General features: G+C 50.7%; 2 protein-coding genes across 2 annotated transcripts in view; both read right to left on the bottom strand.

Annotated features, from left to right (window-relative positions):
* The window catches only part of LOC146423580 (histone-lysine N-methyltransferase 2B-like), a 49,076-nt gene extending 43,370 nt beyond the window's left edge, over positions 1–5,706 (bottom strand). Inside the window, exons 1-4 of the mRNA XM_085044646.1 lie at positions 5,597–5,706; positions 4,569–4,672; positions 2,896–3,033; positions 903–1,085 (exon numbers count right to left, since the gene is read on the bottom strand). Coding sequence (XP_084900772.1) covers positions 903–1,085; positions 2,896–3,033; positions 4,569–4,649 — 402 coding nt within the window. The 5' untranslated portion in view covers positions 4,650–4,672; positions 5,597–5,706. The remainder of the gene's footprint in view (positions 1–902; positions 1,086–2,895; positions 3,034–4,568; positions 4,673–5,596) is intronic.
* A 1,470-nt stretch (positions 5,707–7,176) lies between these two features.
* The window catches only part of LOC146423579 (uncharacterized), a 13,218-nt gene continuing 3,575 nt past the window's right edge, over positions 7,177–16,819 (bottom strand). The window contains exons 2-6 of the mRNA XM_085044645.1: positions 14,548–14,670; positions 11,135–11,229; positions 9,483–9,566; positions 8,116–8,276; positions 7,177–7,180 (exon numbers count right to left, since the gene is read on the bottom strand). Of these exons, the coding sequence (XP_084900771.1) occupies positions 7,177–7,180; positions 8,116–8,276; positions 9,483–9,566; positions 11,135–11,229; positions 14,548–14,670 (467 nt within the window). The remainder of the gene's footprint in view (positions 7,181–8,115; positions 8,277–9,482; positions 9,567–11,134; positions 11,230–14,547; positions 14,671–16,819) is intronic.

The raw sequence follows: 16,819 nt of genomic DNA, 5'->3' as shown, positions 1-16,819 counted from the left end.
AAACCTTCCTAAAATCCCCTCCAAACCACCCCAAATCCCCTATAAACCACCTCAAATCCCCTAAAACCACCCCAAATCCCCTATAAACCACCTCAAATCCCCTATAACCACCCCAAATCCCCCCCAAAAAGCCCAAAAATCCCCCCAAAAACCCCCAGAAAATCCCCAAATCTTAAATCCTCTCCCCCAAATCCCCTCAGGAACCCCAAAATCTTCCCCAAATCCTCCCCAAACCTCTCCTGGGTGCCCCAAAATCCCCTTTCAGCCCTATAAAACCCCATAAAATCCCCTATAACCACCCCAAATCCCCCCAAAACCACCCCAAATCCCCTCAGGACCCCCCAAATCCCTACCAAATCTCCCCAGATTCCCCCAGGAACCCCAAAATCTTCCCCAAATCCTCTCCAAACCTCTCCTGGGTTCCCCCAGTTCCTCTTTTAACTCCCTAAAACACCCTTAAAACCCCATAAAACCCCATAAAACCCCATATAACCCCATGTAACCCCATATAACCCCACAAAATTCCCCATAACCACCCCAAACCACCCCAAATCCCCCCGAGGACTCCCCAAATCACCCCAAATTCCCCCAGGGACCCCCAAAATCTTCCCCAAATCCTCTCCAAACCCCTCCTGGGTGCCCCAAATTCCCCTTTTAGCCCCAAGAAAACCCCGTAGAACCCCCAAACCACCCCAAATCCCCCCAAAACCACCCCAAATCCCCCCAAAATCACCCCAAATTCTGCAGACCCCAAAATCTTCCCCAAATCCTCCAAACCCTCCTGGCTGCCCCAAATTCCCCTTTAGCCCGAAAAACCCCATAAATCCCTATAACCCCCACATCCCCCAAATCCCCCAAAACCACCCCCAAATCCCCAAAACCACCCCAAATCCCAAAACCACCCCAAATCTCCCCCCCAGACTCACATCCCCGGCCAGCAGGCGGCCGTGGCGCTGGCAGAACACCCTCTTGTCCCTGAGGAAAGCCGCCTGGCAGCGCCGGGCGCACATGAAGTGGTAGTTGGCGGCGCAGGCGGCCAGGCAGCAGCCCACGGTGGCCCCGGGGCGACCGCAGTGCTCGCAGCGCTGGGGGGAAGGGGAGAGAGGGGTGAGACCCCCGTGGGGAACCCCAAAAATCCTGCGGGGGACCCTGAGGGACTCCCTGAAAATTGCCCAGCTGTGGAAGGCTAGGGGTAGACCTGGTGTCTCTCATTAAAATCTATGGGTAGACCTGGTGTCCCTCATTGAAATCTACGGGTAGACCTGATGTCCATCATAGCAATCTACGGGTAGACCTGGTGTCCTTTATTGAAACCTACGGGTAGACCTGGTGTCCCTCATTGAAATCTAAGGGTAGACCTGGTGTCCTTAATTGCATAGTGTGGGTAGACCTGATGTCCCTCATAGCAAACTGTGGGTAGACCTGGTGTCCTCAATTGAAATCTATGGGTAGACCTGGTGTCCCTCATGAAAAGCTACAGGTAGACCTGGTGTTCCTCACAGCAATCTATAGGTAGACCTGGTGTCCTTAATTGAAATCAATGGGTAGACCTGGTGTCCTTAATTGAAATCTATTGGTAGACTTGGTGTCTCTTATGACAATATATGGGTAGACCTGGTGTCTCTCATTAAAATCTGTGGGTAGACCTGGTGTCTCTCATTAAACCTTATGGGTAGACCTGTTGTCCACCCAATACAAGTCTATGGGTAGACCTGGTGTCCCTCATTGAAATCTATGGGTAGACCTGGTGGCCCTCCTAGCAATCAATGGGTAGACCTGGTGTCCCCATAAAGTTCTACGGGTAGATCTGATGTCCCCCACAGCAATCTATGGGTAGACCTGGTGTCCCTCATTAAACCTTATGGGTAGACCTGGTGTCCACCCTATACAGGTCTATTGGTAGACCTGGTGTCCCTCATTGAAATCTATGGGTAGACTTCATGTCCATCATAGCAAGCAATGGGTAGACCTGGTGACCCTCATAGCAATCAATGGGTAGACCTGGTGTCCTTAATTGAAATCTATGGGTAGACTTGGTGTCTCTTATGACAATATATGGGTAGACCTGGTGTCTCTCATGAAAAGCTACAGGTAGACCTGGTGTCCCTCATGACAATACATGGGTAGACCTGGTGTCCCTCACAGCGATCTATGGGTAGACCTGGTGTCCCTCCTAGCAATCTATAGGTAGACCTGGTGTCCCTCATTAAACCTTATGGGTAGACCTGTTGTCCATCCTATACAAGTCTATGGGTAGACCTGTTGTCCCTCATTGAAATCTATGGGTAGACCTGGTGTCCCTCCTAGCAATCAATGGGTAGACCTGGTGTCCCCATAAAGTTCTACGGGTAGATCTGATGTCCCCCACAGCAATCTATGGGTAGACCTGGTGTCCCTCATAAAACCTTATGGGTAGACCTGGTGTCCACCCTGTACAGGTCTATTGGTAGACCTGGTGTCCCCTAGCTCAATCCATGGGTAGACCTGGTGTCCCCACACCTGGGGCCCCTCCCCAGCACCCATAGGTGCTTCCCAAAATACATGGGACACACCCAGCACCTTTGGGTGACACCACCAGAGCCCCCCAATGTGGCTAGCACAGGCTTCTCCCATGACAATTCTTCTTGTGTTTTATAAATAAAGTTTCGATGTTGTTGGAACAGTGTCCCAGAACTTGGACAGTGCAGGCCTGGCCAATCAGGCCTGGGGGAAGGCTTCTGACCGACCAATCTGGGTGACTTGAAAACTCTATATATATGATGAAATCAAAACATAAAGGTCTTCTTTTCCTTCTTGCCACTGAGAACTGGTGCTTTCATTACTCTGCTAGTTGCTCAACAGCGGCACCCCAAACACTTGGGACCCCTCCAAATCCCCCAAAAGACCCCTCCTCACCATTTGCCGGCCCCTGGCCACGGCGGCGTGGACGTTCCGGAGGGTTCCGTCGCCCTCCTCGAACACCTCGGCTGACCACAGGGCGCAGTTCACGTGGGTCCACTCGTTCTGCCCCATGTACAGGAGGCGCCCCTCGTCCTGTGGAGACCCCTCCTCAAATTGGTGACCTCACCCCTGGAGACCCCACCCCAAAATTCCCCCGAAATTCAAGCCCTGAAGGAGACCCCAAAAAAGGCTGGGAATGATCCAAAGGGGCTTTTCCACCCCAAAATCCCATCCTGGGACCACCCCCTCACCTGGAGATCACCTGAGGACCCAACCTCACCTGGGCAACCTCACCTGCTCCCACCCTCACCTTGACCCCACAGTAGCAATCTATGGGTAGACCTGGTGTCCTCTCTGTACAAGTCTATGGGTAGACCTGATGTCCCCTATCACAATCAACGGGTAGACCTGCTGTCTCCCATTGCAGCCTACAGGTAGACCTGGTGTCCACCCAATACTAGTCTATGGGTAGACCTGCTGTCCCCTCTATACAAGTCTGTGGGTAGACCTGGTGTCTCCCCTATACCAATCTATGGGTAGACCTGGCGTCCTTTCTACACAAGTTTAAGAGTAGACTTTACATTCCCCCTATACAAGTCCATGGGTAGACCTGGTGTCCCCTCCATACAAGTCAATGGGTAGACCTGATGTCCTCCATGTAACTCTACAGGTAGACCTGGTCTCCCCCATATTATTCAATGGGTAGACCTGGTCTCCCCACTATACAAGTCTATGGGTAGACCTGATGTCCCCAATAAAACTCCATGGGTAGACCTGGTGTCCCCTCCATACAAGTCAATGGGTAGACCTGATGTCCCCGATCTCACTCCATGGGTAGACCTGGTCTCCCCCCTATACAAATCTATGGGTAGACCTGATGTCTCCAATTTAACTCAATGGGTAGACCTGGTCTCCCCTTTATACAAGTCTATGGGTAGACCTGATGTCCTCTACGCAACTATGGGTGACCTGGTCTCCCCCCTGTACAAGTCTATAGATAGACCTGGTGTCCTCTATGTCACTCCATGGGTAGACCTGGTCTCCCCACTATACCAGTCTACAGGTAGACCTGATGTCTCCGAGCTCACTCCACGGGTAGACCTGGTCTGCCCCCTAGACAAATCTATGGGTAGACCTGTTCTCCCCCCTATGCAAGTCTATGGGTAGACCTGATGTCCCCCATATTACTCTACGGGTAGACCTGGTCTCCCCCCATACAAATCTATGGGTAGACCTGATGTCCCCCATATTACTCTATTGGTAGACCTGGTCTCCCCCCTAGACAAGTCTACAGGTAGACCCGATGTCCCTGATCTCACTCCACGGGTAGACCTGGTCTCCCCCTATACAAGTCTATGGGTAGACCTGGTCTCCCCTCTAAACAAGTCTATGGGTAGACCTGGTCTCCCTTCTATACAAGTCTATGGGTAGACCTGATGTCCCCGAGCTCACTCCATGGGTAGACCTGGTCTCCCTTCTATACAAGTCTATGGGTAGACCTGCTGTCCCCCAACTCACCTGAGTTCCCTCCAAAATCCCACCTGGAAACCCCAAAACTCACCTGGAAACACCTGAATCCTACCCCAAAACCCCCCCCAAAGCCCCTCACCTGTCCCCCCAGGTCTCACCTGCGCAGGTGCATCCCCGCTCTGCAGGCACAGGCAGCACTGCCGCTCGTCGGCCCCGCCCCCACCTGCCGCCTTCGGCATGGCTGGCTCCGCCCCCTCCTCACCTGGGCGGGGAAAAGGGGCGTGGTCAGGTGGGGCCACGCCCACATGCCCAGGTGAGGCTCGGGTGGGTGTGGATGACTGAACTCCAAAGTGGGTGTGGCTCAGCCAGGTGTGCACAGGTGAGGCCAAGGTGGGTGTGGCCCGTCCAGGTGAGCACAGCATAACCCCAGGTGTGCACAGATGAAGGTGGGGTGGGCGGGGCTTAGCCCTGAGGTGGGTGTGGCCTCCCCAGGTATGCACAGGTGAGCCCCAGGTGTGCACAGGTGAGGTCAATATGGGCGTGGCTCTGCCCCAAAGTGGGCGTGGCTCAGCCAGGTGTGCACAGGTGAACACCAGGTGTGCACAGGTGAGCATAGAGTGGGCGTGGCCCATCCAGGTGTGCACAGGTGAGGTCCAGGTGTGCACAGGTGAGGCACGTATGGGCGTGGCTTAACCCTAAAGTGGGCGTGGCTTGGCCAGAGGAGCCCCAGGTGTGCACAGGTGAGCCCCAGGTGGGTGTGGCTCATCCAGGTGTGCACAGGTGAGCCCAGAGTAGGTGTGGCAGATCTGAAAAGTGGGCGTGGCCTTTTCAGGTGTGCACAGGTGAGGTCAAGATAGGCGTGGCTCAGCCAGGTGTGTTCAGGTGAGGCCAACATGGGTGTGGCTCAGCCCCAAAGTGGGCGTGGCCTCCCCAGGTGAGGGCAGAGTGGGCGTGGCTAAGCTTTAAAGTGGGCGTGGCTCATCCAGGTGTGCACAGGTGAGACCAATATGGGTGTGGCTCAGCCCTAAAGTGGGCGTGGCCTTCCCTGGTGTGCCCAGGTGAGACCAAGATGGGTGTGGCTCATCTGAAAAGTGGGCGTGGCCTTCCCAGGTGTGCACAGGTGAGGCCAAGATGGGCGTGGCCTCCCCAGGTGTGCCCAGGTGAGGGCAGGGTGGGCGTGGCTCACCTGCGGGGGGCGGGGCCGGCTCGGGGCGCCACCTGGCGTAGGTGTGGTCAGTGCTGGGCGGCAGGACGGCCTGGGGCAGAGCCCCGCTGGGAAAGGGGCGGGGCCACAGGACAGGTGAGCCTGGCAGCCCCAAAACCTCCCAAAATCCACCCAAAATTCACCTGGAGAACCCAAAACCTCCCAAAATCTACCCAAAATACACCTGGGAGCCTCAAAACCACCCAAAATCCACCCAAAATTCACCTGGCAGCCCCAATATCTCCCAAAATCACCCCAAATACACTTGGAGACCCCAAAATCACCCAAAATACACCTGGAGACCCAAAATCCACCCAAAATCTACCTGGGAGCCCCAGAACCACCCAAAATCCACCCAGAATATACCTGCAGACCCAAAACCTCCCAAAGTCCACCTGAAATCCACCTGGAGAGCCCAAAATCCACCCAAAGCCTCCCCAAATCCACCCCAAATATACCTGGATGCCTCAAAACCTTTCAAAATCCACCCAAAATCCACCTGGAGACCCCAAATCCACCTGGGAGCCCCAAAACCTCCCAAAATCCACCCCAAATACACCTGGGAACCCCAAAGCCACCCCAAATCCATGTGAAATCCACCTGGGAGCCCCAAAATCTACCCCAAATCGACCCAAAATACACCTGAAGACCACAAAACCTCGCAAAATCCACCTGGGAGCCCCAAAACCACCCAAAATACACCCAAATCCACCCCAAATACACCTGGACACCCCAAAATCCACCCAAGATACACCTGGGAGCCCCAAAACCTCCCAAAATACACCTGGGAAACTCCAAATCCACCCCAAATCCACCTGGGAGCCCCAAAATCTCCCAAACTCTACCCCAAATACACCTGGAGACCCCAAAATCCCCCAAAATCCACCCCAAATACATCTGGCAGCCCCAAAACCTCCCCAAACCCACCACAAGTACACCTGGACACCCAAAACCTCCCAAAATCCGCCTGGGAGCCCCAAAACCTCCCAAAATCCACCCAAATAACACCTGGGAGCCCCAAAACCACCCCAAGTACACCCAAAATCGACCTGGAGACCCCAAAATCCACCTGAGAACCCCAAAACCTCCCAAAATCCACACAAAATACACCTGGGAGCCCCAAAACCTCCCAAAATCCACCTGGAAAAGCCAAATCCACCTAAAAATCTATCTGGAAAAGCCAAATCCACCCAAAATCCACCTGGAAACCCCAAAATCCACCTGGGAAACCCCAAATTTCCCCCAAAATTTACCCAGGAACCCCAAAACCACCCAAAGTCTACCTGGGAAACCCCAAATTCCACCCGGGAATCCCCAAATCTACCTGGGAAACCCCCAAAACCCCCAAAAATTGACCTCCAAACCCCCAAAATTCCCCAAAATTCCCCAAATTTCCCCAAATTTCCCCAAATTTCCCTCTAAATCGACCTCCAAACCCCCCAAAAATTCCCCAAAAACCCCTCCCCTCCCTCCCCCACCCCCAGCTCCTCCCCACTCACTTGGGGGCTCGGGAAGTTCCAAATTTTGGGGTCCTGAGGGTCGAACGAGGGAAAGCTCCGCCATCAGCTGGGGGAGGGGCGGGGGGTGAGAATTCCTCCCCCACCCCAAAATTCCCAAAATTCCTCCCCACCCCAAAAGATCCCAAATTCCCCTCCCCCACACCCCCATTTTTGGGGCGTTTCCCCTTTAAGAGGCTCCCGGCCGCCCCTCCCCCACCCTTTCAAGCCCTCCTCCCGTTTTAGGCTCCACCCCATTTCATTGCCCCTCCCCACTCACTTTGCCCCTCCCCACCCCATTTTTGCCCCTCCCCCACTTTCCCGCCCCCTCCCACCCTGTTTAGGCTCCTCCCCTTTTCCTCTGCCCCTCCCACTCTGTTCTCACCCTCCCCATTGCCCCGCCCCTCCCCCGCTCTTTAATCCCCTCCCGTTTTTCCCGCCCCTCCCACTCCATTTTAAACCCTCCCCATTTCCCCACCCCTCCCCACCCCATTCTCGCCCCTCCCCACCTTATTTTTGCCCCCACCCCACTTTTGCCCCTCCCCTCTTCCCACCCTCCCCCACTCCATTTCCCGCCCATCCCCCACCCCATTCTCGCCCCTCCCCATTTCCCTGCCCCCCCACCCAATTTCTGGCCCCTCCCCACCCCATCTAGGCTCCTCCCCTTTTCCCTTTCCCCTCCCCACTCCATTCCTGCCCTCCCCACTCTGTTTTTACCCCTCCCCCATTTCTCCGCCCCTCCCCACCCCTTTAGGCTCCTCCTTTCCCTTTCCCTCCCCACTCCATTCTCACCCCTCCCCCACCCAATTCTAAGCCCCTCCCCCACTTCCCAGGCCCACCCCATTTCCCGCCCCTCCCCCACCCCATTTTAAGCCCCTCCCCCATTTCCCTGCCCCTCCCCCACCCAGTTAGGCTCCTCCCCTTTTCTCTTTCCCCTCCCCACTGTTTTTGCCCCTCCCCAACCCCATCTTAAGCCCCTCCCCCATTTTATGGCCCCTCCCCCACCCCATTTTGGCCCCTCCCCCTCCCCATCCCCGCCCCTCCCCCACCTGCAGGAAGAGCTCGCTGGCACCGTCGGGGGTGGGGGAGGGGCAGGGGGTGGGGGAGGGGTCAGAGCCGCCCCTCCCCCCCCGCAGCACCGCCATGACGTCACGGGCGAAGGCCTGCTGGGGGGGAGGGGCGGACGTGGGACCCCGAGCCCAAATTTGGGGATTTTCACCCAAAATTTGGGGATTCTGACCCAAAATTTAGGGATTTTAATCCAAAATTAGGGGATTTTTGACCCAAAATTTGGGGATTTTTATCCAAAATTTGGGGATTTTGACCCAAAATTTGGGGATTTTTCCCCAGAATTTTTGGGATTTTCTCCAAACATTTTTGAGATTTTCCACCAGATTTTTGGGGATTTTCTCCCCAATTTTTCAGGGATTTCCCCCCAAATTTCGGGAATTTTCCCCCAAATTTTTGGAGATTTTCCCCCAAATTTTTGGGATTTCACACCAAATTTTCAGGAATTTTGCCCCAAATTTTCGGGGATTGTCCCCTAAATTTTCTGGGATTTTCTCCCAAATTTTTGGGATTTTCCCCCAAATTTTCTGGGATTTTCCCCCCAAATCTTCAGGGATTTTCCCCAAAATTTTCGAGGATTTTGCCCCCAAATGTTCTGGGATTTTCTCCCCAAATTTCCTGGGATTTTCCCCCAAATTTTTGAGATTTCCCCCCAATTTTCGGGATTTCTCCCAAATTTTCTGGGATTTTTCCCCCAGATTTTTTGGGATTTCCCCCAAAATTTTCAGGGATTTTCTCCCCAAGTTTTTGGGGATTTCACCCCAAATTTTCTGGGATTTTCCCCCAAAATTTTTGGGGATTTTTCCCAAAGTTTTCCAGAATTTTCACCCCGAATTTTCAGGGATTTTCTCCCCAAATTTTTGGGATTTTCCCCCAAATTTTCAGGGATTTCACACCAGATTTTCCAGGATTTCCTCCCAAATTTTTGGGGATTTTCCCCCCACATTTCCTGGGATTTCCCTCCAAAATTTCTGGGATTTTCCCCCAAATTTTTGAGATTTCCCCCCAAATTTTCAGGGATTTTTCCCCAAATTTTCAGAGTTTTTCCCCCAAATTTTTGGCGATTTTCCCCCAAAGTTTTGGCGATTTTCCCCCCACATTTCCTGGATTTTCCCCCACATTTTCGGATTTTTTCCCCCAAATTTTCAGAAATTTTCCCCCCAAATTTTTTGGGATTTCACCCCTAATTTTCAGGAATTTTCTCCCCAGATTTCTCGTGATTTTCACCCAAGATTTCGGGGATTTTCCCCCCAAATTTTCGGAGATTTCCCCCCAAATTTTGGGGGAATTTTGGGAGTTCTCACCATGGTTCCGTAAGCTCCTCCCTCCACCTTGGCCAGGATCGCTCTCAGGCAGCACAGGTGAGCTCCGGGGCCGGCGGGGGGGCACTGGGGGAAAGGTCAAAGGTCACCAGGTGAGGCCACGCCCACTCCAGGTGAGGCCACGCCCACTTCAGGTGTGTGTGAGCACACCAAGGTGAGGCCACGCCCACTCCAGGTGAGCATTGGGGCGATTGGGGGGCCACTGGGGCAAAGGTCAGAGGTCACAGGTGAGGACACGCCCACTTCAGGTGAGGTCACGCCCACCCAGGTGTAACCACGCCCACTTCAGGCAAGGCCACGCCCATCCCAGGTGTGTCTGAGCACATCCAGGTGAGGCCACGCCCATCCCAGAGGTGACCACGCCCACCCCAGGTGTGTCTGAGCACACCCAGGTGAGGCCACGCCCACTTCAGGCGAGGCCACGCCCACCTCCCGTGTGTCTGAGCACATCCAGGTGAGGCCACGCCCACTTCAGGTATGACCACACCCACCCCAGGTTAGGCCACGCCCATCCCAGGTGTGACCACACCCTCTTCAGGTGAGAGTTGGGGCAATTGGGGGCCACTGGGGCAAAGGTCAGAGGGCGCCAGGTGAGACCACACCCACTCCAGGTGAGGCCACGACCATCACAGGTGTGTCTGAGCACACCCAAGCGAGGCCACGCCCACCCAAAATGTAACCACGCCCACCTAGGTGTGACCCTGCCCAACTCCAGGTGTGTCTGACCACACCCAAAATGTGACCACGCCCACCCTGGGTGTGCCTCATTACCCCCAGATGCGACCACGCCCACCCCGGAAGTGACCACGCCCACCCCAAAAATGACCACACCCACCGCAGGCATTGCGCTGCCCACTCCAGCTCTGACCACGCCCCTCCCAGGTGCGACCACACCCACTCGAAACGTGACCACGCCCAGCCATGCATGTCCCAATGCCCACCCCAGGTACACCTAATTACAACCCAATGTGACCACGCCCACCCAAAAGAGGACCACGCCCACTCCAGGTGTGACCACCCAACCTGGGACCGAGTCCCTCCCGTGTATGACCACGCCCATCCCACCTGTGACCACGCCCACCCCGGCATGGCCACGCCCACCCCAGGTGAGACCACGCCCGCCCAAAATGGAGCCACACCCACCCCAGGTCTGACCACACCCGCCAGGCGTGGCCACGCCCGCTCCAAGCGACCACGCCCACTCCAGGTGTGACCACGCCCACCCCAGCTGTTTCTGACCACACCCTAATTGTGACCACGCCCATCCCAGGTGTGACCACACCCACCCAGGTGAGGCCACGCCCACCCCAGGTGTGACCCCGGGCCCATCAGGTGTGACCACGCCCGCTCCAAACACGACCACGCCCACCCCAAAACTAACCACGCCCCCTCCAGCTGTGACCACGCCCACCCAGGTATGACCCCGCCCACCCCAGGTGTGTCTGACCCCACCCAAAATGTGACCACACCCACTCCAGGTGTAGCCACGCCCACCCCAGCTGTGGTCCTGCCCCCAGGTGTGACCCCTGGAAGTGACCACGCCCACCCCACATATGACCACGCCCACCCTGGAAGTGACCACGCCCACCCCAGAAGTGACCACGCCCACCGCAGGTGTAGCCCCGCCCCCTCACCTGTGCGCAGCCCCCGAGGGCGTGGCCGTGGGCGGAGCTTAGCAGCTTCTGCAGCACCTCCTGCAGGCTCACCTGCAGGGCGTGGCCAGCCGCACCTGGGGGCGGGGCTACGTCAGGTGGGCGTGGCCACGGGAGTGGGCGTGGCCAGAGCTCACCTGGGGGGGAGTTTTGGGGATCCTGAGGGGATTTTTTGGGATTTCGGGGAGATTTTGGGGGATTTTTGGGGTCCTGGAAGATAATTTTGGGGTCTTGTGGGGATTTTGGGGGAATTTTTGGGGATTTTTGGGGATCCTGAGGGGAATTTTTAGGGTCCTGGAAGGAATTTTGGGGGATTTTTGGGATCCAGAGGAGCTTTTTTGGGGTCCTGAGGGGATTTTTTTGGGATTTTGGGGAGATTTTGGGGGATTTTTGGGGATCCTGGAGGAGAATTTTGGAGTCTTGAGGGGATTTTGGGGGAATTTTTGGGGATTTTTGGGGATCCTGAGGGGCTTTTTTGGGTCCTGGAAGGAATTTTGGGGGAATTTTGGGATCCTGAGGGGATTTTTTGGGTCCTGGAAGGAATTTTGGGGGAATTTTGGGAGTCCTGGGGATGAATTTTTTGCAATTTTTTGGGGAATTTTGTTATTTTAAGGGGAATCTTTGGAGATCCTAGAAAGGATTTTTTTGGGACTTTTGGTAATTTTGGGATCCTGGAAAGGATTTTTTGGGGATTTTTTGGTGATTTTTGGGGAATTTTGGGGGTCCTGAAGCTGATTTTTGGGGATTTTTGGGATTTTTGGAGATCCTGGAAAGGAATTTTTTGGGATTTTGGGTAATTTTGGGGTCCTGAGGATGATTTTTGGCGATTTTTGGAGATCCTGGAAAGGAATTTTTTGGGATTTTGGGTAATTTTGGGATCCTGAAGCTGATTTTTGGGGATTTTTGGGGATTTTTGAGATCCTGGAAAGGAATTTTTTGGGATTTTGGGTCATTTTGGGGTCCTGAAGGTAATTTTTGGGGATTTTTTATAATTTTTGGGATCCTGGAAAGGGGTTTTTTTGGGGTTTTGGGTAATTTTGGGATCCTGAGGATGATTTTTGGGGATTTTGGGAATTTTTGGGATCCTGTAAAGAATTTTTTGGGGATTTTTGGGTAATTTTGGGGTTCTGAGGATGATTTTTGGGGATTTTGGGGATTTTTGGGATCCTGGAAAGGATTTTTTTGGGATTTTGGGTAATTTTGGGGTCCTGAGGATGATTTTTGGGGATTTTTGGGATCCTGTAAAGGATTTTTTGGGGATTTTTGGGTAATTTGGGGTCCTGAAGCTGATTTTTGGGGATTTTTTTGGATTTTTGGGATCCTGGAAAGGAATTTTTTTGGGATTTTGGGTAAATTTGGGGTCCTGAGGATGATTTTCGGGTTCCCCAACCCCCCAAATTTTGGGGTTGCCCCTCCCCCTCCTCCTCCCCCTCACCTGGGGTTTCCTGGCCGCAGCTGCAGGGGGGGAGGGGCTGCCTTGGCTGCCCCTCCCCCACCCCGCCTGCCCCTCCCCCACCCGGCTGGGGGGCTTCCTGGGGGAGGGAGGTTAGATGGTGGGAAATTCCCAAAAATTCCAAAAATTCCCCAAAAAAATTCCCAAAATCCCCCAAAATTCCCAAAAAATTGCAAAAATTCCCAAAAAATTCCCAAATATTCCCTAAAAATTCCCCAAAAAATTCCTGAAAAATTCCCAAAACATTCCTCAAAATTCCCAAAAAATTCCCAAAATTCCCAAAAGTCCCAAAAAATTCCCAAAAAATTCCCCAAAAATTCCCAAAATTCCCCAAAAATTCCCAAAAATTCCCAAATAATTCCCAAAATTCCCAAAATCCCCAAAAAATTCCCAAAATTCAAAAAATTCCAAAAAATTCCCAAAATTCCCAAACTCCCAAATAATTCCCAAAATCAAAAAAAATTCCCAAAATTCCCAAAAATTCCCAAAATTCCCAAAAAATTCCCAAAAAATTCCCAAAAATCCCCAAAATTCCCAAAATTTCGGCCCAAAAAAACCAAAATATTCCACCCAAAACCTTGAATTTACCCCCCAAAAACCCAAAATCCCCCAAAAACCCCAAAACCCCTAATTCCCCAAAACCTCCCAAAATTCCCTCAAACCCCCCAAAATTTCCCTAAATTTCCCCAAAATATCCCCAAATCCTCCCAAAACTCCCCAGAATTCCCCAAAAATCCCCCAGAATTTCCCCCAAATTCACCAAATTATCCCCAAATTCCCCCAAAATCCACCCAAATACACCCAAAAACTCCCCAAATTATCCCCAAATTCTCCAAAATTCCTCCAAATTCCCCCAAAATTCCCCCAAATCCACCCAAATCCTTCCTAAATTTCCCCAAATTCAAATATCCCCAAAATCCCCAAATCCTCCCCAAATCTTCCCCAAATTTCCCCCAAATCCACCCAAAAACTCCCCAAATTTCCCAAATTGCCCCCAAATCCCTCAAAATCTCGGAAACTCCCCAAAACCTCCCCAAATTTCCCCCAAATTCCCAAAATTCCTCTCCAAACCCAAAAAATTCCCCAAAATCCCCAAAATTCCCCCAAAATCCTCCAACCCCAAAATTCCCCCAAAATCCCCAAAATTCCCCCAAAAGCACACAAAAATCCTCCCCAACCCCCAAAATTCCACAAAATTCCTCCAAAATCCCCCCAAACCACCCAAGATCCCCCAAATTTCCCAAATTATCCCAAAATTCCCCCAAATCCCCCAAATTATCCCCAAAATTACAAAAAATTCCCCAAATTATCCCAAATTTCCAAAACCCCCAAAATTTCCCAAATCCACCCAAAAATTCCCCAAATTCCCAAAATCCCCCAAAATCCCCAAAATTCCCCCAAAAGCATACAAATCCTCCCCAAATTTTCCCAAAATTCCCCTGAAATCCCCAAAATTCCCCTGAAATTTCCCAAAATGCACCCAAAATTCCCCCAAAATCCCCTCAAACTCCCCAAAATCCCCCAAATCCTCCCCAAATTTTCCCAAAATCCCCAAAATTCCCCCCAAATCCTCCCCAAAATTCCCCCAAAATTTCCCAAAATCCCCCAAAATTCCCTCAAATCCCCTCAAAAACTCCCCAAATTCCCCCAAAATTTCCCGAAATCCACCCAAATCCTTCCCAAATTTCCCCAAAATTCCCCAAATTATCCCCAAATTGCCCCAAATCTTCCCCAAAATTCCCCAAATTTCCCCCAAATTCCTCCAAAATTCCGCAAAATTTCCCGAAATCCTCCCAAGATCCCCCGAATTGTCCCCAAATTTCCCCCAAATTATCCCCAAAATCCCCCAAAATTCCCCCAAAACCACCCAAATCCTCCCCAAAATTTACCCAAAATCCACCCAAAATTCCCCAAAATCTCCCAAAATTCTGGGAAGTCTCACCTGGGCTGCAGGAGTTGCAGATTTTGGGGTTCAGGCTTTGCCCCTCCCCCCCCTCGGGGCTTCCGCAGCGAAAACACACCTGGGGGGGGAGGGGGGGAGGGGAAATCCCAAAATTAATCAGCTCTGAGATCCCAAAATTAGCTCTGAGATCACAAAATTAATTAGCTCTGAGACCCCAAAAATCCCGAAATTCCATAAAATCCTGAAATCCCAAAACTAGCTCTGAGATCCCAAAATTAGCTCTGAGATCCCAAAAATCCCGAAATTCCATAAAATCCCAAAAATCCCAAAACTAGATCTGAGATCCCAAAATTAGCTCTGAGATCCCAAAAATCCTGAAATTCCATCAAATCCTGAAATCCCAAAATTAGCTCTGAGATCCCAAAAATCCTGAAATCCCAAAATTCATTAGCTCTGAGATCCCAAAATTCCTGAAATTCCGTAAAATCCTGAAATCCCAAAATAGCCTGAAATCCCAAAAATTGCTGAAATTCCATAAATTCCTGAAATCCCAAAATTAATTCGCTCTGAGATCCCAAAATTCGCTCTGAGATCCCAAAATTAGCTCCGAAATCCCAAAATATCCCAAAATCCCAGAAAATCCTGAAATCCCAAAATTAGCTCTGAGCTCCCAAAAATTGCTGAAATCCCAAAATAGCCTCAAATCCCAAAAATTCCCAAAATTCCATAAATTCCTGAAATCCCAAAAATTAGCTCTGAGATCCTGAAATTCCGTAAAATCCTGAAATTCCAGAAAATTCCTGAAATCCCAAAAATTAGCTCTGAGATCCCAAAATTCCCGAAATTCCCTAAAATCCTGGAATCTCAAAATAGTCTGAAATCCCAAAAATTCCTGAAATTCCATAAATTCCTGAAATCCCAAAATTGATGAAATTCCATAAAAATTGCTGAAATTCCGTAAAATCCTGAAATCCCAAAAATTGCTGAAATTCCATAAAATCCTTGAAGTCCTAAAAATTTCTGAGATCCCAAAAATTGACAGAATTCCAGAAAATCCTAGAAATCCCAAAAATTGATGAAATTCCAGAAAATTGCCGAAATTCCAGAAAATCCTAGAATCCCAAAAATTGATGAAATTCCATAAAATCCTGAAATCCCCAAAATTTGCTGAAATTCTATAAAGTCCTGAAATCCCAAAAATCGATTTCTGAAATTCCATCAAATCCTAAAAATGGCTGAAATTCCATCAAATCCTGAAATCCCCAAATCCTAAAAAAAGATGGTGAAATCCTAAAAAAAGGCTGAGATCCTAAAAATGTCTGAAATTCCTAAAAATTGCTGCAATTCCAGAAAATCCTGAAATCCCAAAAATTTATGAAATTCCATCAAATCCTAAAAATCCCAAAAACTTGCTGAAATTCCATAAAATCCTTGAAGTCCTAAAAATTGCTAAAATCCTAAAAATTGCTGAGATCCCAAAAATTGATGGAATTCCATCAAAATCCTGAAATCCCATAAAATCCTAAAATCCCCAAAATTGCTGAAATTCCATCGAATTCTGAAATCCCAAAAATGGCTGAAATTCCGTAAAATCCTGGAATCCCAAAAAGTGATGAAATTCCATCAAATCCCCAAAAAATTCCAGAAAATCCTAAAATCCCCCAAAATGGATGAAATTCCAGAAAATCCTGAAATCCCAAAAATTCCTGAAATTCCATAAAATCAAAAAAAAAGCTGAAATTCCAGAAAATTGCTGAAATTCCAGAAAATCCTGAAATCCCAAAAAGTCCCAAATCCCCTCAGATTCCAAACCATTCCCAAAAAAAAAATCCTAAACCCCCAAAAGTCCCCAAAAATCCCCAAATTCTCAAAAATCCCAAATCTTCCTCCCCAAATTCCCAAATTCCAATTCCCAAAAAATTCCCAAATCCCTCTCTCCAAATTCCCTCCAGAACGCATCCCAAAATCCCAAATCACCCCAAAAATTCCCAAAAAATGCCCCAAATTCCAAAATCCCCAAACCCCCCAAAATCCCAATTTTTCAGCCCCAAATTCCATCCCCAAATCCCCAAAAATCCCAATTCCAGCCCCAAATCCTCCTCCCCAAATCCCCAAATCCCCCAAAAAACCCCAAAATCCCAAATTCCCCAAATCCTCCCCCAAATCCCCAAAATCCCAAATCCCCCCCCAAAATCCAAATTCCAACCCCAAAATTCCCAAATTCCATCCCCAAACCTCCAGAATTCCAATATTTTCAGCCCCAAATCCCAATTCAAGCCCCAAATCCTCCTCCCCAAATCCCCAAAAATCC

This window comes from Lichenostomus cassidix, unplaced genomic scaffold, assembly GCF_008360975.1.
Source record: "Lichenostomus cassidix isolate B80296 unplaced genomic scaffold, HeHo_3.0 HiC_scaffold_37, whole genome shotgun sequence".
NCBI classification, from domain to species: Eukaryota; Metazoa; Chordata; class Aves; order Passeriformes; family Meliphagidae; genus Lichenostomus; species Lichenostomus cassidix.
The sequence above is the reverse complement of the archived record's forward strand: the minus strand, read 5'-3'. Positions and strand labels throughout refer to the sequence as shown.